This window comes from Vigna unguiculata, chromosome 6, assembly GCF_004118075.2.
Source record: "Vigna unguiculata cultivar IT97K-499-35 chromosome 6, ASM411807v1, whole genome shotgun sequence".
NCBI classification, from domain to species: domain Eukaryota; kingdom Viridiplantae; phylum Streptophyta; class Magnoliopsida; order Fabales; family Fabaceae; genus Vigna; species Vigna unguiculata.
The window spans coordinates 13,765,315-13,787,493 of NC_040284.1; the positions used below are offsets into that span (position 1 = coordinate 13,765,315).

The window sequence follows — 22,179 nt, forward strand, 5'->3', positions numbered from 1 at the left end:
ATTAAAAATTGTATCTGTGTGTGTTTATGTTATAATTATTTTTTATTTTATGAGTAATATAGTATTTTTTGAAAAATATTGTTTATTTTTGTAGAATGAACTTTTGAAATTTAAAGTTAATAACATTTTAAATTATTTAATAATAACAAAATTATTTGACAAGAAAATTAAAAACTAATTTATAATTTAAATTAATTATTTAAGTTAATGTTGTAAATTGATTATTCAACTCTTCAATAACTATTTTTACTATATATATAACTGGTTTTATATATAAAATTAAATTTATAAAAGAATAAAAATATCATAATTATTTTATGTACTGTTCAATCTTATTATATAATCTATTTTCTTAACTAACACTTCCTCAGCAAAAAATATTTATGTTTTAAAAAAGTATATCTAGGACCCTTCTAATCTTACAAAGATTTTTTGTATTAATCCAATTAAATTAGTGTGAAAATATATTTCTTTATTCAAATTTGTTATTATTATTATTATTAGTATTCTATTAGTCTAAATCACATTATTTTAATTCATTTACTCTCCAAAGTCTCCCTCTAAAAACTAACAAAACAAATTATAGAAGACTTCCTTCGGATTTATCATATTTATTCCATGGACTCTGGGCTTGCTGCTTCTCTGGCAAGTGTAACCGCTGACACGCTGATGTAAACCCAACCCTAGAAAATAATATTCCCTGTTGCTTGACGCAGACCACCACCCTCGTTACGCGGCCACGCACGCCTCCTTCCACTTCACCGGCGCATTGCCGCTACCGTGCAGTAACTACTTACCTCACCACCGCCGCCAGTTCAGGTTGCCGCCACTGCCACTGCCTCCGGGAGACGCAGCCGCAACTACCACCGCGGCAGGTTGAGGTCGGTCTTACATTTCCTTTTCTCACATACAATTAGTGACTTATATTTTTTTGTTTGTTTTTGTGTTGTTTGGTAGTTCTCTAAGCTGGCTCTTACTTCCTCTGCTGAATAGTGTGCGTGCATTGAGTGTGATCATTCTTTCTGCTATTGTCTCTGCTTCACGCACCCTCTTCTTTTTGTGTGCATTAGGGTTTTTGATATGACAAACACAGATGAGGCCGAGGCCGAGCCGTCTTGCCAAATTGCCATTACCGAATCCTTCATCGACGAACACTCCGAAGTTCTATGGGAAAAGTATTTGAAAATTCTGAAAGAATTTATAGCCTCCAACGATGAAGGTCAACTATGTTTTTATTTTATTTAATTTCTTTCAATCTCGTCTTTACTCCATCACTTGACTCACGTTTATTAGAAATTTAGTTAGTATCAATCTTAGTTTTAAGGATGTTGTCCTATATTCTTTTGGAGGACCTTAAATAGCTTGCATTTTTCTGTGTGTGTTGTACCATTATTCTCAAGGATGACTTTATTGCTTGCGTTTATATATTTTGTGTGAACACACACGGGCATTGCTTTACTATTGGTAGTTTTGTGCGTGTGTTTGACTTATGTGTCTGTGTTTATATGGAATGTACGTGTCCGCATGTATTACATTATTTTTGTTAGTTGTGTGGTGAGTTTGTAGTACTATCCTTTTCAATGGTTATAAGATTGGTTACACTGTATGTATTTTATCTGAGAGCAGTGTTTGTACAATGATTTGTCTATTTTGCATATATGGATTATATTTATATTTATAATATAATGTGTATATATATATATATATATATATATATATTATATTTTATGTTGTATGTTGTCATTTACAGTCAGCTTTTCTATGCAGTTTACACATTTCATGGTAACTTGTCTGGTGAAGAGCGCAAGGCAGTGGATCAGTTATGCCACCTCATGGAGTTAGGTGTAAGATTCTGTGGGTGAGTACTAAATGCAGCTCATGAAATTTCGTTTCTTGTTATGTATGAATTATTTATACTATCAGGTCTGGATTTAATGCATTTTGTTCTGTTTTACGTTTTTGCTATTTCTTACTTTGAGTCTTTGTTTGGGTAGGACTGCAGGTGAGCAGAAAGTAATTGCTTTCAAAGTGAATAACGAAGCCTCAAATCATGTATTGGGACATGGCTTTTTTGGATTTCCTTTCTTTATTATATTTTTGTTGTATTTATATATAGTTTTTTTATTGTCCCTGAGGCTCTGCATCCGTCTTGTTTAGATTCAGGCCGTCCTGTCCAGGAAAAGGAAGAACAGAGAGGACCCAAGCTTGTGTGGTGAGAATGCAGAGTTTGGTGAATTGAATAAAATCTGGATTTCCCAAACATTAGAAAAATTTGCAGCTTCAAATGATGAAGGTGAGAATAATGTCGAATCCCCTTGAATTGTTTTTGTGTCGGTTTTCTGTCTCATAAAGCAAATCTGATTATGTGATTTGTGCTTTTCTTCTGGAGAGGTAGTTTTGTAGTTAGCTGATTTTTTTTTTCAAAACTGTTTTCTTTGAGTAGGTTTACATTAATGAGCTGAAAAATTGTTTCTGGTTAAATTTACATTGATGATTTGTTTGAATTTAATATGTCTATGATTTTTGAGATTCAGATGATAAGACTTAGAGGGAGTGGGAAATGAAATGATAATTGGGTTACAAAATAAGATAACTGTTAATGATCTTTTGAAAAAAAATATGTTCTTGTTTGTTATCATTTAGAACTTATTCCTAGGATTATGTAACTATAGAACACAAATGTCCCAACAAATATAATTTTCATTTTGCTCATACTGTCTCCCTCCCACTACCCACCCACTTTAAGAACTCACTACAAATTTCGGTAAGGCTTCAATCATTGTCATGGGAAGAAATTATAGTTGTCTCTCTCATCAGTGGGAGTGAAGTGGTATAAACATCATTGAAAACATACACATATGCTTGGGAATAAATTTAGATTGGAATTTTTTTCCAGAACACAACAAGCCTAGGAACTAGGAATGTTGTAATGGCCATCTCAGTGATCTTGGGAATGTAAACCTAAACTATGAAACAAATGACCTCTAAGAAGTGAAATATGCCCTAAAAGTGAAGAGCAAAAAGAACAATTGAGGACAAAGCTTTAAAATAAGAATTTTTAGACCATTGTGATTTTGAACAAGGTAAACGCCTCTTGAAGTTCTAGAATCTGCTATTTAAAATGCAATTCTCTTCTTTCTGAGGTAGTGCGGTTTGTTTGTTTGCATATGTAGTATACAAATTTTTTCCTCGTAAAATTGAAATAGAAATACTTAGTCAATGATTTATGTTAAAAAGCGGACTTTAAACTTAACACAACCTTACAAAACTTACTTGTAAGGTGATGTTTTGTATCCACTTATATATTGCGAATTAGCCTTATCTCTAGTTGATGTGAGATTTCCAACACACCTCTCTCATGCTGAGGCATATACATCTCATGCGTGGGATGGAATATTAATGGGTGGTCTGATAGTGGTCTAATAACGAGTGGAACAATAGATTCCAAAAACATCAAATTCATTAGGATAGGCTCTAATTCATGACTCTGATACCATGTTAAGAAGTGAAATTTAAGCCTAACTCAACCTTCATTAGTTTCAACTTTCATTATGTTGGAATAATTATTAGGTCTACTTATATTAGTGTAGTTAGTAGGCCTAAAGTAGGGAGTTGTGTGTTAGGTTTTCTCTAATCATTGTTCCTAGTTTTGTAGCTAGCAATCAGGATAGTCTCTTGACCTTCCATCTCTGTATTGTATCAACTCTTAATCAATATAAATAGCAGAACATGAGAAGGGTCCTTTAAGTCCTGTAAACATATTTTTCTCTGTTTTAATCTTAAGTCGTTAGATGTACTTAACGAATTTCATATGATTCTAACAATATTACATGCATTACTAAGGGATGTTGCTATGGGATTTTCTCCTTTTGTTTTGGAAGAAGTTGGACAAACCTTCATATATGGGGTTTCGGTTAAGGGGCATTGAAGATTTTTCTATGATGATGTGGCTTGAAGCTCAAATCCATAACAATAAAACTTTGGTACTAGTTATATAAACAAGGTGTTTGGTTGCAAGGAATTTTGGACAAGTATAAGTGGATAAATATTTAGTAGGTATTGTTGCCCTTCCCTGTGGGAAGAAGATTGTTGGTTGTTAGTGGATCTATGCTGTTAAAGTTGGGCTTATAGGAGAAGTTGATCTATTTAAAACTTGGTTTGTGGCCAAGGGATGTATTGAGATTTTTGGTCTTGACTACAGTTATACTTTTTCACCTTTGGCAAAGATTAGCACAGTTTGATTCTAACTTACTATCGCTGCTGTTCATTGTTAGCCATTTCACTATCCTAGTAGGGGGAGTATGGTCTAGTTTGTAAATTATGTTTGTCTATCTGACTCAAGTAACCATCTAGAGCTTGGTTTGGTGAATTTAGTCATCATTCAGTTTTTTGGATTGAAATGAAGTGAGGCTGATCATTTAGTTTTTTGTTGTCAAACTTCCTTTGTGAAGTGTGTTTGTCTAATGCTCTATGTTGTTGATTTGGATAAAATGTTTTTTTGTCTACTTTATAGGACTCATGGACATTTAAAATGATTGGGACTTTTTTGTTTTGCAGTGTACACTTTTGAAAATAAATTGACTGGTCAAGAAGATGATTTAGTGTATAACTTTTGCAGGGAAAGAGGTTTTATATATACTCTTTCTCGGTGAGTGCTAAATGAAGTTGTGCATCATAGAATTAATTTCTATTACTTTCTCTGATTCATGTATGAATGAAATTAGTTTCAAATAAAGGTGTTTTATTTGGTTTCAAAATTTTTCTTCTCATTTTTGTGTAGGAATGGGATTAAACGGAGAGTATGTGTTCGTAAGACCGGAGAGGAAGTTGACAGTACTACCTTGGTAGAGAATCTTCCTTATGTGACTTGTTCAGATGAATCAGATCAGGTATTGGGAAACAGCTCTTCAGTTTTAAGACTTCAATTATCACTTTTACTTGATAGATTGTGTGAGAAAATACTTCTGCCCTGTTTTTGATTCAGATTGACAAGCTTAAACAATCTGAAAAGGAAGTGGAGCCAGAGCCAGAGTCAGCTCAACATCAGAATTTCATTGTTATTGTTCCTAAAAGGGTTCGGATTTCCAAGATATTGAAAGATTTTTTAGCTTCAGAAGATGAAGGTTTGATTCATTTACCATGCCCATGTTTGTTTGTTTATATTTTTCGGTGCTATTGTTATTATTTTATGAAGGGATATGACATGTGCTTCATTTTTATTTTTAAGAAAAACAGACTTTCTGGTTCATCAGTCTTTAACTAAACATTTCCTGTTAATGTGGTATTTTGTATGGATTTGGTATGTAATTATTTTGGGTGGTTGGAACTTTTTGTATTTCTTTGGCTAGCTTTTGAAACCTCTTTGAGACTGAAAATCTTTAACAGATGCTATGTTTTACTGCAGTCTACAATTTTGAAGATGAATTGTCCACTAGTGATCGTGATCTTGTGAGGCATTTCTCCCGAAAAATGGGGCTTAGTTGTAACATTTCTGGGTGAGTTCTCCATGCAGCACTAGTACATTACTATTTTAAATCTGTAAGAATTATAGTGTCATGCCTGGATTTGAACTGTTGCATTTCATTTGTTTTCTTTTAGTTTTACATATTATTTTCTTGATATTAAATCGGCATTTTGTATTGGTATGGAATTAGAAAGAAAACATCTGTTCACAAAACCAAAAAGGAGGTTGCTACCACCAGGGTGTCGGGTTGTCATCCTCACATCACATTTCCTGAACAGTCAACTCCGGTACTGGGACATTTGGTGCTCAGACTCTGAGTATTTGTGTTTAGACCTATTTCATCTATGTCCACTTCATTTTGATTAATGTGGTTAGGCCGGTGTATATGCAGAATAGAAAGGAGACAGTGGCATCAGGACAACAAAATCCCATTATTGATGAATCAACAAGGATTCAGATTTACCAAACATCAGAAAAATTTTCAGCATCAAAAGGTGAAGGTTTCACATAAAAATATTGTATGGGCAACATTTGTTTTCTTAGAAAAGCAGTTAGTATGTTTCAGTGGTCTTTTTCTGAACATGCTTGGTGAATTAAGCATGCATTTTTGTTTACTGTTAAATTTGAATCTTTCTCGCTTGTTCACTTGTGAAATATTTAGAGGATAATTATATAGCTGATGATAGGATTCCAAGGTATCAAACAAGAGAAATAGCTAACCTGGTACTGATATGTATATCAATTATCAGAATAAAATTCCTCTATATAAGGCAATTAGAGAAATCAAACAAGGAAACACTAAATGTCTATGGATAGACGAAATCTTCCTTAGTATATGGCGGTAATAAGTAAGATAGTAAAAACATCTAGATGATGAGAAAAGCCATCCTCTACTCAAAATTACCACCTAAAATCCCAGAATAATTACCCCCTTCTATTGGGTACCCCCTTTATATACCCATTTCCTCTCTCTTTCTTTTGGCCCCACTGCATGATCACCCACCCCACTTTTTGTGCAAATGTGGCTTTTAGGCCTATTGTACTTGTTATGCCGATTGTACTTGTTATGCATTCACAGAATATTAACTTTGTCTGCAGTAAACAATTTTGAAGCCAACTTGTCTTCTGAAAAATGTGTTGCAGTGCATCAACTATCCCAGGAAAATTCGGGGTAATTTCTAACTGCACTCATAAAACTGCATGTGAAATTTCCTTTTTAATCATGTAAGAAATTAGATTTTTACTAATGCATGTGTAGGAGTGGGATGAGGCAGAAAGCATCTGTGCACGAAACTGAAAAGAATATTCACACCACTGCTAAGTTAGAGAATCTTCCTTGTTTCACATTTTCTGGACAGTCAAAGCGTGTATTAGCAAATTTACTTAAGCAATATCCTCCTGGTGATGAGGAACTCTGGCGAGCCATGATTGAAGCATATGGTGATACTACCGATAGAACAGAAGAAAAGGAAGATGATGTTTTCAGGAGGCCTTGTATGAGCAAAGTTGAAATTACTAAGAGATTGGAGATTCCTTCTAAAGGAACGAAGGATTCCTTTAAATTGAAACTGGTTAATTTTTTTTTCCTGTCTTTGCATTTGTTTTCAATCATATTATTTGCCATCCTATGTAGGCTTTACATGCCATCATAATGAATGAGTAATCTACTTTATCTTCACGTAGATCAACGAAAAGAGATCTAAGCTTCCAATCACATTCTTCAAGGACATCATTACATCAGCTGTAGAATCTCACCAGGTTAATTTAATGCTTTGATGTAATAATATTTTTGAACATGCAACTTCTTGTCAGCATATCACAACACAAGTCTCATGCTTGCATGTTTTTGGTCTTTCTATCTTTTTTAACATTTTTTAAAGCAGGTAGTTATCATATGTGGTGAGACTGGTTGTGGAAAGACTACTCAGGTATTTGCCTTGTCCTTATTATGCTCTGAATGTATACAGCTACATTTATAGAAGTTTGTGAATGATTCTATATATAATGCTTTTGGTTTTCATTTTTTATTTTATATTTTTGATTGGTGCACTTCAGTTACCTTATGATATGAACTTGAGTTTCTCATATGTGTTTGTGTATATATATATATATATATATATATATATATATATATATTATAACATGCTCTTTTAAATAAAGGAAAAAAATCTGAACAGTGGCTGGAGCCCAAGATGAAAAGACAAAAGAAAAATGTTTTTTATTGATTGGATGAGCTTGAAATGTAAGAAAGAAAAATAATGCTTGTCCTTGATGTTTTCCTTTCTTTCAAACTGTTAAGTGTCACAATTTTTGTGTTGTACTAAGGATTTGCTATTTTAAAGTAATGTTGTCAAACTCAAGGATCATAATGATTGAATCGTGCAATGGAATGTTTGAGGGGGTCAATTGGTTTGATTAATAAAAATTAATACTTTAAAATTTTTTCCAAAATTTAACGTTCATTTGAAAATCTTTCCTATAATATAATCAGCAGATAATTAAAGAGAGTAGGGAAAGAGAAAAATGGCATAGGATATCTATACCGGTTCGGATCGAAAGACCTACGTCCTGATGTTAATCTCTCAAAAAGAGGGATTAACTCAATCGCTAAAATAAACTGAAATGTATGTCTGTGTGTGTATGTGTGTGTGTGTATATATATATATATATATATATATATATATATATATTTAAAAGAGAGAGAGAGAGGATAAATGATATCAATTCAAGATTGTATTATTAATGTATATGTATATACATACATATATATATATATATACACACACACACACACATATATATATATATATATATATATATATATATTTAAAAGAGAGAGAGAGTATAAATGATATTTCAATAAACTTTGTATGCTGTGTAAAATATTTTTCTTTTTGAAATGAACCACTTAACTTATAATGAAATATGATTCAGGTCCCCCAATATATATTGGATCACATGTGGGGTAAGGGTGAGGTCTGCAAAATAGTTTCCACTCAGCTGCAATCTTTGTCAGCAATTTCAGGTGTGTAAATTTTGCTGCACCCATAATTTTCCTGTTTCCCTGTTTTATTTATACATTATAATATGTCCTGTGTTTGTCTCTCTAGTTTCTAAGAGAATCTCCAGTGAGAGAGGAGAGGTTATTGGAAACAATGTTGGATACAAGGTACTTCTATTTATTTTATCTTTTTAGTACTAGTAAAGGGTTTACTGTTCTGTTTTGGATTTGAGTTTTTGTTGGACATTGTAATTATTGGGCCAGTGTTTTTGAGCTCATATGATGCGCACACATTGTAATTTTTTATTGAATCTTTTCGATGAAGTGTATGTGTATTGAGAGTTTGTCATTTATAAATTAAAGAAGTATAACCTTTCTCTACACATACCTGATTGTTTTATGGTTGTCATAGACTGTAACTGTGATTTACAGGTTAAACTTGATTCCTTGTTTTGAAAAAAGTTTGCTTTCTAATCTAACCTTTAGGAAAAAAATATTCTACATTTTGGAATGAATTTTGAATAGAACAGGTATTTCTAAATGCAGTTAATTTAAGTGTTTGGGAAAAATTCACCCGTATGAGCATTATTGAATTGAGGAACAAACTTAAAAGTTTGCTCTATGCAAATCTCCTTGTGTAGCTTGCTGTGAAGAAAGATACTATTTATGTCTACCTGATGCAAGTTCCAGTGGCTAATGTCAGCCATCACAAGGAATAGATAGAAGTAGTGGTTTTGGCCATATGGGATAAGGAATTGCCATAATCAAGGTATTTGAGTGTATTCCTTAGCCACCAATATGGCTTTTAAACAATGAACTTCATCTTTGGACCGAACTTTAATGGCATAAACTCATCTGCAACCAATTGCTTTCTTGCCAGAAGGAAGAAGAATAATCTCTAATGTATGTATCATTATGCTCTAGAGCTTTCATTTCAACGATCATGGCTTGTTGCCATCTAGGATGATGATTTGCTTTGTGAAAACCTTTTGGAGTATAGAGAAACAAAGGGGAAATATGAAGGTATACCATAATAAAGTTGTATAATGATGATAGTTTCAAGTAGAAGAAATGCTATTATGAAATGAATTATCATTGTTAGGCTTTGTAGTAAAAGTGTTTGAAGGTCATGCCATGTAACAATTAAAATACTCGGGGATCAATTCCTTGTGCTCAATGTCTATATGTAACTAGAATAGATGAAACAACTTTAGTTGGACCATTTGTCGGAGAATGAGGTTGATTTTCTTGAGGGGATAACTGCAAGAAAAAATGGCAACATCAATGGACACATACATAGCACCTTTTGATATTTGAAGAGTAACATTTATATCCTTTGAGGATGGGATTATCCTTGGAAAATGCATTTAATTGCTCAACAATACAACATAATTACACATGGAGAAACATCGAAAACAAAACATTTACAACCTAACACTTCCAATTTTGAGACTTGCAACCAAAAGGTTCAACATCAGCAAATTTGGGGTCAAAACTTCATGGTATGATTCAAATGATTGTTTGTGATAATATTATAGACCCTGAAATTTATATTGTTGGCTTTGGGTAATTCATCATTGTTTTTTTGTGTAGGTACCAAAATGCCGTTTCTTTTTATGTTGAGAGAATAAAGAAAAGTATCAAGTATAGGGAACTCTTGTTTGATTTAACCTTGTTTTGAAACCATATATTCAGTACTTTTAAAATCAAATGTAATTTAACATAAGCCCAGTAGTAACCTGTTGTCCCTTTTCCTTTATTTCTTTTTGGGGTGCCAATAATAATTTCTTTTACAGACTGTGTTCCAAGAGGCTTTTTGTTGAGAAATCCAGTACCCAATGTTAGAACTTATTACCTTCTTTCTTAGTACTGATTCTCATATTTTAAACTACTGTCCAGGTACAGTTTGAAAGTGAAGGTGGAAGGCACTCATCAATTGTGCTGTGTACTCCTGGAGTTCTATTGAAGGCTTTGGCTTCTACAGGTTCCCATTTTTCGGAGAGACAGCATGTGAAGGGTGACGTTTCTAGTATTACTCACATAATTATGGTAATTTATCGATTTTACCTTTATTATTATTTGTTAGAGCTCCAAAACGGTGCTTAATCTTCAAAGGATAGTTAAAGTTTATGCTTCTGTTCTATGCTAAACCCAAAATAATTATAAACATAGTTAGGCCTTTAAAGTAATAGGAACCTAAAAAACTTGTGATGTGAAGTTCAATTGTCTTCATTTATCCTGTCTTCATTAGTCATGCATAAATTGAGCATATGCCGAGTCTTCTTTTTTAGCATTAAATTGGTATGTTATTTGACCTTCATTTGCTGTACAGGATGAGATTGACGAAAGGGACAGCTACTCAGACCTCATGTTGGCAATCCTCAGGTGAAAGGGCCTTATTATCATATAACTTTGTAGTATTTTTCCATTAAATATCAAAGTATAATTCCTGCAGCATATTAGGCTGTAGCTGTTCATATTATGTGGAGATCCTAGCTGGCAATCAATTAAATTTTATGCTGTTCACGGATGCTGATACTTTCTTCTACTGCATTTCATTGAAAATCTCCTTTCCTTACTAATTTTGTTTAAATTTTCACTTTGTGCTTAATTTCTGATTTATTGCAAAATTCTATTAATTTTAGTTTCTGTGATCTTGTTGCCTTTCATTGTTTTGTTCATCACAAGTTATTCTTAGCATTTTCACTTTGTATCCTTTAATCTAATAAAATCAACTTTTTTATAAAATAATGTCAAGTTCCCTTGTCTCCCTAAATAAAATCAATGTTTGTAGGACTTGCTTATTCGACTTTTCTTTAACTAATCATTTTGTTAAAACTGAGTACAAATAACTATCAATGTCATATTAATCTTCAAATTACAGTCGTCTGGCTGTTCCTTCATCCAAGAATGATATTTGCTGTAGATAGTAATGCTATTGACACGTCTTTATGTCTGCATATGAACACATCTGCTTCTTCATACTGATCTGAAGCATGGGACACACACATAATCTCCAAAAATGTAGGACGTCATGACATAAATATTCAACATTATTATGAATTATTTAAATTGACAATCAAGATTTATATATTTAAAGTTGTCTATAAAAAGGTTAATCGAATATAATAATATGAACGTATGTTGACTCATACAAAGATGGATCTATTCCATTCATCTAAAATCCAAAAAGTAAAAAGCGAATCTAATTCATTTAAGGTATTTAACCCCCTTTTGATAATCATTATTAGAAAAGACACCATCTAGCGGGTAGTCATCTAAAAAAAAATTAACAACTTGATTGTCTAATTAGTTTGGATTATGATTTGCATAAGGGTGTGTGCTCTAGGTTGATGAACATATTCAAACGTTGTATAAGGGTAATAGTGTATTTAATAATGTGTAATAGTTGAGTTGAGCACTGTTGTGGCACTCTCCTTTGTACTCATACAACAATCCTTTCCCTGGAACAACGTTCTAATGGTTAATATGAAGACATTGGATGAATTCATGAAGAACTCTGATTGCAAAAGAAATGTTTGGTCTTTTAATTGTGAATTTTCCCACTAGCTTCCTATGTCTCTCTTGATCAGGAAAAATTTCACCTTGTCCATCATCAATAGGACTATAACGTATTCTCAGTATGTTTTCAGGTTCATTAAAAGTAGTCCACTTAAAATGTTCCATAAAATAATCCTTTTACTTTTTTAAGTTCATTATATTTGGAAGGTGAATACTCAAGAATACACAAATATTGATTATCGTTTGGATCTTCTTCTGTTTTTATGTTTCCTATATTTTTTAATCATCTGTCAGAATTTGCGCTTTAGTAAGAGTGTGAACTGGCCTGGTGGCTTTCCTTGAGAAAACAGCCTCATACTGTGGTTTTACAGGATGAGTTAGTTGGCCCTGTGATGGTCCAGATTCTGGATACTGGATAATTATCCTGTTACCTATGTCCCACAGTCTCAATATATTGTTATAGCAACCTTGATATGCTGTGTATAAATTTACAATGGCTTTTGACGTTTTTTTTTTTTAACTTGTATGCAGAGAGATCCTGCCTTCAAATCCCCACCTACGTCTGGTATGTTCATATATATGTATATGTATTCTGTTTCTTTTGCTACGCATATCTTTTTTTAGTTTTTATCAATCTTTGTAGCATTTATGTTCCATCTGCTTCGTATTACAGATACTGATGAGTGGTAGTTTTGATGCTACAAGATTTTCTCAATATTTTGGTGTCTGCCCAATTATCTATGTTCCAAGGCTCACGTATCCGGTGTGTGTACAGTATTCTTTTGTTAAATAACTCCTAAGTTATCACATTTGACTATAACATCCTCTTGCTTTTTTCTTAGGTAAAAAATTACTACTTGGAGGATGTACTTTCTATTGTAAAATCAGGTGGAGATAACCATGAGCTTAGTCAAGTAGAAAAGCTGTCTCTAGATGAAGCAATACATTTGGCTTGGTCTAATGATGACTGGTGCTCACTATTAGAGCTTGTGTATCGTAAAGCTAAGCCAAAGGTTTTTGATTATCAGCATTCATTAACTGGCCTCAATGCATTAATGGTGTTTGCTGGAAAAGGTAAAGTGGATGATATGTGCATGCTCTTATCATTAGGGGCTAACTGCCATTTAAAGGCCAAAGATGGAACAACTGCTTTAGAGATAGCTGAGAAAGAAAACCAGCCAGTAGCTGTTGAATTGCTGAAGAAGTACATGAATAAGGATTTTTCTGTCAAAGAAGAGAAAAATTTACTAGATAGATATCTTGCAACAGCCAACCTTAAAGATGTTGATGTTGTTCTGATAGAACAACTTTTAAGAAAAATATGTATTGATTCAAAAGATGGAAGCATCATTGTTTTCCTTCCAGGCTGGGATGAGATAGTTAGAACACGTGAAAGATTACTTTCATCCTCATTTTTCAATAAAAGATCAAAGTTTAAGGTGGTATCTCTGCATTCAATGGTTCTGGCCTCTGAGATAAATGAGGCTTTTATGCCTGCACCCCATGGTTGTCGCAAAATTGTTCTCTCTACAAATATTGCTGAAACTGCTGTCCCTCTGGATGATTTAGTTTATGTTATCGATACTGGGTTTGTCAAAGAAAAAAGTTATGATCCTTGCAAAGATTTGTTTACTCTCCAATCATCTTGGATTTCAAAAGCTAGTGCTAAGAAAAGAGAGGGATGTGCTAGTCGCTGTCATCCTGGAGCTTGTTATCATCTATATTCAAAAGTTCAAGCAGATTCTTTGTTAGATTTTCAGGATCCTGAAATTAAGAGAATGCCTATTGAGGAGCTGTGTTTGCAGGTTTTCATCTTCCTCAATTGATAAGCCAAAAGTTTGTGATTCTTATATTCCATGAGGATACAGTTTTTTTATAATCTCACGAAAATACTGAGATATAAAATAAGAAAATAAAAGCTTTGTATGTTATGTCAGAGAATTCTCCATGGTTCTGTGTTATAGGTGATTCCAATCAGCTGATTTATTTTAGCTGAAGGAGTTATATTTAGTTATTATTTATTATACTTCTGGTAGAATAAGCAGTTTATCATAACTCTGGCCATTTATATTTTATTAATTACTCTGATTCCTACTAGAATTGTTACTAGCAATTTCTAATCAACCTAAGACAGAATTCAGTTTTTCGGTGGCAAAATTATGGTATTTGAGAACTAAGAGGGAACATTTCTCCTTGAGTATCTTTCAGTGACAATCTATTATTGAATGCCCAAATATTATTCTCCTTCTCCTTACCTGTCACCCAAACATTTTGAGTACAATTTTTTTCTGTTCTCTCGATGGGTTGTGGATGGTTTCTATTAGTGCTGTTCAGGAAGGATTTGTTCAATAATCTCTTTAATAAGAACCAAGATGGTTAAGTTTTTTACTTTCTTGCTTTGCCTACATCTTTTTTGTGCTTCTTACATTTTTTATGATGTCTTTTCCTCAATTGGATTTACAGCTTCATATTACATGCAATAGAAAATATATATATATATATATATATGTGTGTGTGTGTGTGTGTGTGTGTGTGAATGAATTAGGACATAGTAACACGATTACAAAATCCCCCTCATTTTTTGTTTTTTTTTCTTCACACAGGTTAAGTTGTTTGATCCAAGCTGTAAAATAGAAGAATTTTTGAGTCAGACATTAGATCCTCCAGGTTTTGAGTCTATACGAAGTGCTGCTAGAGTTCTTCAGGAGATGGGGGCATTGACAGTTGATGAACACCTGACAGAGCTAGGGCAGAAGTTTGGCTATCTTCCTGTTCATCCATATACGAGCAGGATGCTTATTTTTTCCATATTAATGAATTGCCTCGATCCAGCTTTAATACTTGCATGTGCATCTAAGTGTAAAGATCTATTTGTGCTTCCTATTTTACCTGATGAAAAGAAGAGAGCTGTAGCTGCTAGATCTGAGCTTGCTTCGTTGTATGGGGGTTGTGGTGATCAGTTTACTATAATAGCAGCATTTCAATGCTGGGTTAATGCAAAGAAAATGGGTCTAGAATCACGGTTTTGTTCTCAGTACTTTGTTTCTGAAAGTGCTATGAGCAAGTTAGATGTGATGCGGAAGAATTTAGCTGCAGAACTATATAGGAATGGGCTTATTAATAGGAGTAGAAATTATTGCTCTAATGCCTATGATCCTGGTATACTTCAAGCTGTTTTGGTAGCAGGGATGTACCCGATGGTTGGCAAATTGGTTTTTCCTTACGGAAGTGGAAAGAAGATTCTTCTTAACACTAAAAGTATCGATAGTGTTTGCTTGAATAGTCATACTTTGGATTATAGGTTATCATCACAGAAAAGTCTTGATTGCTCTTTTGTTGTATATGATGAGATTACTAGCATCGACTGGGACTTGCGCATAGGGAACTGTACTGTTGTCGGACTACTTCCATTATTTTTGCTTTCCAAAGAGATTGATGTTGATCACGCAAAGCATTGTACTGATAATATAATCACAGTAATCATAGATGGATGGCTTAATTTTGAGTCAACAGCATTCGATGCTTTTCACATGAACTACCTGAGAGAGCTATTAACGGCAACAATTATATACAAAGTATCACAGCATTTCTTTACTTAGAGATTTAGATCTTGTAAATGCCTTTTCCTTTTTTTAATCTGCCTGATGTGTTTGTTTCTTATCAGGTCACATATTCCACGGATGTTCTTCCTCCTGTTCTACAAGCCGCAGTGGATTCCCTAGCTTGCATTCTTTCTTGTCATGGGCGTTATTGCATACCACTAGTCTCAGATTGTGCTATGAAACAGACTAATACAAAAAAATTCCAAACAGAGGCTATTGAAAATCCAACAAAGAAAGCCAACATGACTCTTGAAGGATTCTGTACAGGGCTTATAAATCACAATGATTTTCCTTCTAGAGCTAGCATATACACAGGTGCAGAAAAGCCTAGGTATCCCGCAAGAAGGAACACTGAAACAGGTTCAGCTTGTTCAATCCAGTCAGCACATCTACCAAAGTATAGTTATTCGAAGGGTATAAAGTTATAAATAATTTTTTTGTGCTGTTGAAGGCATTAATATTGTGAATTTTGAAGTCTCCACATTTTTTCCGCTATTTCTTACGATATTGCTCATCATGGTTAAATTTGTAATATTTTTTTCACAATTTCTTGTGATATTGCTTACCATGGTTGAATTTGTAATTCAAGCTGTACAATTTTGGACAATTAACAGGGACTTGCTATGAAAAGATCATGGTTGGGTGGTCCTTTCCTGATGTGGGATGGATTAAAGCTAATGTAGATGGGTCTTATAGGGGTCGTAAACATCAAACTAGCTGTGCAGGAGTTTTCCGTGATCACAAAGGTTCTTGGTGTTTTGGGTTCACGTTAAATCTTGGAACATTCTGTTTCGGGTAACTCTTAAATGAAGTTAATTTAAAAATTGTTTTTGGGTTTGTAGTGTAAGTTTGATTTTGATGTGTCTCTTAAATTTGTGTCAGATCATCAGATCCAATGTGTAGTGGCTTTTGTGTGGAATCTGAACTGTGGGGTATCCTGACTGCCCTGAAGCTTGGTAAGGAGAAAAAGATTTCGAAGCTGTGGATTGAGTCTGATTCTTCTACAGCAGTGGACTGTGTTGTGCAAAAACGGGCGGAGAAAAGTGATGCTTTTACTCCTCTTGTTGAGTCCATACTTGAGTTGATGGAGGGAAATTGGACGGTTCGAATCTCTCATTGTTATCGTGAAGGAAACCGAGTGGCTGATTGGTTGTCAAAATTTGGGCATTCTAAGGAGATAGGTCTCCAAGTCTACGATGTCCCTCCCGATCCCGATGATTTGCACGAAATCTTAACTCAGGATTCTACTGGAGTTTCTAGACACCGATATGTACGTCTTAAGGCATCATGACCTAAATTACGGGTATCATTTTATACCTCTATTCATCTGCCAAATTCAATCCTTAATCTTATGTATATTTAAGAAATGTGTTTATGGGTTTGCCCTTCGGCTATGTATTTATTTTTTAATTTCATAATATTTGTGGGGGGTGATATTTTCTGTTATATCAAATATTTTAACATAATGTATTTATTTATTTATTTACGCGATTGTTGTTTTTAAAGTTAAATATAATTGTATTTACAATCAAATGATTTTATTAAAATTTTCATTATGTTGATTTGTTTATTGAAAGTTATTAACTACTGTTTTTATGACAATCTAATGAAAAAAATATTTTGACAGATTGCTACGTATTAATCAATAATGGTTTTTTATCATTATTCTTATTTATTTTGCTGTTTTAAAACATGCTTATAAATTTATATTATAAACTGATTAATATATACAAGCAACTCCAATTTGGTTGTTTGATTGGAATGAGTTTGAACCTTTTTCGGCATGACATTTCTTAAATTGTTGCAGTCCTTTTGCCAATCAATTACTATCTTAAGCGTCAAATTATTACTGATTTGAAAATAATAAACCTTTTATATAGAAATATGAAAACTTAAAAAGGGTAGAAGGTCTTCCATCAATTTCCAGCTACACGTTCTGGCTATCATGCGTGAAGAAATGGAATGAACAAGGAAAAGTACCATTCCTAAAAATTAAAACTAGAATTTAAACTTTTTAGCACTGAAGACAAGTTAACTTGCTCATGTATAAAAACATTTTTAATTGACAAAAATTTAAGTAGTGTTGATTAAAAGTAAAAGGAACGCAAAAACATCTCCGTCGTCTTATTCTGTTTTTCGGTGGATAATTAATTGGACAAGCTCTCAATGATTTTGGGGACGTTAACTAGGCAACAAAATTCACTATTTCCGATACGTAATGCAATTGTTGAAGTTGAATTACAAATTCATGATACAACTGTATGATAAAGAAAGAGGAAAGTTCCATGTTCATTTATCTGAAAAGTACCGATGATTATCGTTATGTCAATTATTGTTCTCAACTTTGAAGTAACCATATACTATTTTCTCAACAAAAGAAAAAATATTGAGGGACTAAAGCACATAGTATATAGTATACAATTGTTTTTTCTGACCATGTAAATTCAAAATCTGTTTTATCAAGCATCTCTTGGGAATTGAAATCTAAGATGGAAAATGGAAACAAATAGTGCAGATCTAGAGTAGGCTAAAATATATTTTGTGAAATGAGTATGGTGTAAGCAGTTACATGAATTATACAGCCACATGACGCACAAGCTGTTGAAGTTTCGCTTATTTCTGCCAAATATACTTCGTGAAGTTTCAGATTTTCAACATCTGACTGAGAATGATGATCAATGTCTCCAGAAAACAAATGCGAACAGGAAAATGAGAGTCAATAGCATTCCTGCATATTTGATCCATTGGTCGACACGGTTTCGTCTCTCAATTAGCCTCAAAACAGAGTTAGATATCCCAACTGTATTCAGAATGTCCAATGCTTTTCTATGTGCACTCTGCGTCACAGATATATCTCCGAATGAAAAGGTATATCATAATGGATTAATAATGCTCCACTAATTAGTCTAAAAAATTATAACTATAAGAAAACTGGATGTTGATGAAGGTTAATATAGAAAACAACATGAAAAGAATAAAAGCTATAGTTTTTTCAACAAGCGAATAGAGGAACAATAAAAAGCATCAAACAAACTAACTTGACTCCAATTTTCAATGAGTGAAGCACAAAAACTAAAAAAAAAATCACAAGAACACAAAATGGATTCTTCCAGAGAGGTAGAAATAATGGTTCAAATTTAAAGGTAAAAGGGGACAAGGAAGTGCTATGTTTAACATCTGAATCACATAAAGTAGCATTAACGACAAAGAGACAAAAAGCATAATTATATTTAACGTAACTAATGACTTGGTGGACATTTTTAAGAGGTGAACATTGGAAACAGAAACACCACGTAAAGAACAATAAATAGAGACAGGAAGCAGATATTTTACGTAATTAAAACTAACATAACTAATGACCGCTGCTGCTGGACTGCAGCAATTTACGCAATTACAATCTAAATTTGTTTGGTAGAGAAACTACAATTAAAGCCTAAAAACAAACATAATATCTAATTTTTCACCAATAATCACAAAGACATTATTCAAGCTAAACCTAAATTGTGGAATATAAATGTTGTCACAGAAGAAATGAAATGAAATTACCTTCAAGCGTTCTCTTTGACCATGTATTGAAGAAAGGATGGCTTCCCCAATTGCGTTTGCATTTTCTAGTTCCCGGGCAGAAGCGCGAACTGAATGTACTGCTTGTGCCTCCTCATCAAAAATTCTCAGAACATGAGCAGAATCCCCATTCTAGCAATTTCAAATGAAGTTGTTATCACCAAATAATGAAGATAAAAATAAGTCATTAAACTAGAGCATGATGGAAACAACATACAGCTCGTTCCAACAGTTCTGCTCTCTCATTAGCTTCTCTCATCCGTTTCTGATGCCGTAAGTTATATTTATCTAAACTTGCTCTTAGTGATTCAGCCTCCTCAGCTATTTGTTCCACTTTTCTGAATAAGAAACATAATAACTTTAATAAAAATGCTCAACTAGAATACTGCAATTCCAGCAGCAGAACCCATTATAACATAAATATAAGCAGAAGACAGATTATTTGGTTTTTGTATTATGATATGACAATTAGCATTTAGTTATGTGTGTAATCATTTTGCACAAAATAACTAGCCCAGATAACTGAGACAAAAAGAGAACCTGCCATTAATGTTTTGTTAGGGACTCCAAAATTCTGAAGCTACTATAGATCTTAACCAGAACCAAAGAGCATCACTCTGGCAAAGGTCAAGGATAATAACTGTGAAATAAGTTATAGTCCAAAATATTGAGATTTCAACAATTATAGGGTATGTAAAAATAGAGTGGTTTAAAGTAGGAGATAGTTTAATTATCACGGATAGGGAGAGGTCAAAACAAGCAAATATTATATATCATGTCTGTCTCATTTACTTTGAGGAAAGGAGTGCGGTGCTTAGAAATTGCAGCAATGATAAAAACAAATTTATGTAGATGTTATTGCCCATTGAGCACTGTTGGAACAGAATGGAGAAATTGAGGTAAAAGCTAAGAAACATTGCAGATACTTCACTCAAGTTCTTGTTATCTCTAACATCAGCAGATTGACAAGTCCTAATTAGTAGCATATGTCTGAATAAATTTACAGACTAATTATTTCTCTTCCGAAAACTGTACTCATCCTTGTAAATCACGAATAAATGAAACTTTTAACTAGATTCTGAGACAGCCGATACAGAATTAATAAAAGCATGCATTGATGGGGCAGCCCTTTAAAACATGATCGTAGATTCAGGCTTCATTCCACATCTGACACAAAGCAGGTCAATCTCCACCTTTCTTTTCCCATTTATCTAGTCTTGCATACGAAAAAAAAAAACACCTAAATCCATGGGAGCCCGTGAGAAAAATGCCTCCTCTATGAGATCTCGGTCCTACTGCCCAGCCCCACCTTCATTTTTTTCGAATTACAACTATTCAACTTTTTTTTTTCCTAAGCTAAGATCTATGGGGGAGGAGCTCTATGAATATTAAGCTGAGAACTTCCGTGATGAGCTGCCCTTGTTCCAACCCCGCGTGAGTGCTCTGTTGCTCCAGGTGTACCTGTAGCTTTCTGGTCTTGACCAACTGCCTCGGAGCTTTTTATTTCGTAATGTCCCGTAGGCCTGTCTCGGGTGACCTAAGCAGTTGGTACTTCGATCTTTTTATCGGTCAACGACGTTTGCAACATCTAGCTTTGAGTGCAGATTCGAGAATTTACATTTACATCAACATATATAACAAATTGCAATAACAAACAGAAATCAAACACACAGAACCATCACAACATCACTCCTACATTTCGAATCACCAACCACCTAATCCCTATCACTTTTCCATTTCATCCCAAATAACAACATTTCGCATTGAATTTTAGTTACTCTTTCGATTAATTCCAAACAAAAAATTGGCATAATTCTTCCACAATTCAAGAGGCGCAATTCTGAACTCCAATAATATGCGCAAAAATCACAGTAGCAATATCATCAGAAACAGATATGAAATTGTCAGCATTCTTCCACAATCAAATATGCAATTCCGAACTACAATAACCACCGCGCGAAACAATACACAAATCATCGAAGCAATTTCATCAAAAATGCACAATCATCATGAAAAGAATTGATTCAACTGAGATAGGAATCGAAATCGTTCACCTTTTCCAGAGATCGCGTTGAGGTTTTGCGGTTACGGATCGCCAGAGGCGCTCCATCTCCACGCAGAGGGATTGGATCTGAGTGATGTCCTTCTTCACAGCGAACGAAAGCTCCGTGTCGGCGCCGGTGCCTGCGGTGGCTGAGTACTCGAGGCGTTCGAGACGTTCAAGACCGTCGCGAGATCTAAGTAGAAGTTTCTTCGCGGATTGGTGAATCTCCGACAATGTTCCTCCACCTCCTTCCATGGCGGCGACGGAGATGGAAATGGTGGTTTTCTTGAGTTTCTCCGAGAGAGCGCTCTTCAATTTCACCGGAAAACAAAGCAAAATAAACCGTTGGTGGGGATATTTTTCCCATTTCAGACATTTCAATTGAATTTATTTTGTCTTATTAGTTAAGTTACTTAATAAAAAGTAAAATAACATATTTTCTAATTTTTTAAATAAATAAAATATATATATATATATATATATATATATATATATATAACAATATATAAAAAAAGAGATATTCTATTTTGTGTTCGCATTTTAAAATTTCAATTTTATCCTTTAAAAAATTTAATTATTTGTTACATTTTTGAAAATTGTTCCTTATTTTTATAAGCTTTTTATAAAATTGTTAATATCTGTTTTTTCTCTTTTTCTTTATTTATCAACAATTATTTTATCATCTTTTTTGATATATTTCACTTTATTTTATATATTTTATTTTATTTTTAACTTAATAACATTACAATATCATCACTTATTAATATAATATCATGCATGTTTAAAAAAAGCTTATGTGTTTATGCTAGTATATTATATATATATATATATATATATATATATATATATATATATATATATATTTATTTATTTTAAAGAATTTTATTTAACTTTTTTAATTTATTGTATTTATAAAAATTACCTTTTTGTAATTTTTTAGTTCTATTTTGCTCTTTAATTTTTTATATTTAAATTTAAATTT

The 22,179-nt window shown here is 33.3% G+C and overlaps 2 protein-coding genes across 3 annotated transcripts; one reads left to right on the forward strand and one right to left on the reverse strand.

The window, feature by feature from the left end:
• Nucleotides 1-597: 597 nt before the first annotated feature.
• Nucleotides 598-17,019, forward strand: LOC114187748 (DExH-box ATP-dependent RNA helicase DExH6-like). 2 transcript variants are annotated; one of them, XR_003605337.1, is made up of 26 exons: nt 598-881; nt 1,071-1,219; nt 1,768-1,858; nt 1,995-2,052; nt 2,158-2,293; nt 4,558-4,648; nt 4,781-4,889; nt 4,985-5,123; nt 5,405-5,495; nt 5,655-5,751; nt 5,856-5,958; nt 6,563-6,635; nt 6,723-7,035; nt 7,148-7,222; nt 7,348-7,392; nt 8,399-8,489; nt 8,575-8,633; nt 10,365-10,514; nt 10,798-10,850; nt 12,519-12,552; nt 12,661-12,750; nt 12,830-13,792; nt 14,591-15,562; nt 15,652-15,986; nt 16,204-16,384; nt 16,472-16,757. XR_003605337.1 is itself a non-coding variant. In XM_028076101.1 (26 exons), the coding sequence occupies exons 2-26, from the start codon at nt 1,081-1,083 to the stop codon at nt 16,878-16,880; spliced, it is 4,914 nt and encodes a 1,637-aa protein (XP_027931902.1). In that variant the 5' UTR covers nt 600-881; nt 1,071-1,080; the 3' UTR covers nt 16,881-17,019. The 2 variants fall into 2 exon arrangements, 1 of the variants encoding a protein (XP_027931902.1); XM_028076101.1 differs by having other exon boundaries at nt 600-881; nt 15,652-16,003; nt 16,472-17,019.
• Nucleotides 17,020-18,000: 981 nt separating this feature from the next.
• LOC114186852 (membrin-11-like) lies at nt 18,001-21,563 on the reverse strand. The gene is made up of 4 exons (XM_028074896.1): nt 21,208-21,563; nt 19,371-19,491; nt 19,136-19,285; nt 18,001-18,426 (listed from the first exon to the last, which is right to left on the reverse strand). The coding sequence occupies exons 1-4, from the start codon at nt 21,450-21,452 to the stop codon at nt 18,265-18,267; spliced, it is 678 nt and encodes a 225-aa protein (XP_027930697.1). The 5' UTR covers nt 21,453-21,563; the 3' UTR covers nt 18,001-18,264.
• Between the last annotated feature and the right edge of the window lie 616 nt (nt 21,564-22,179).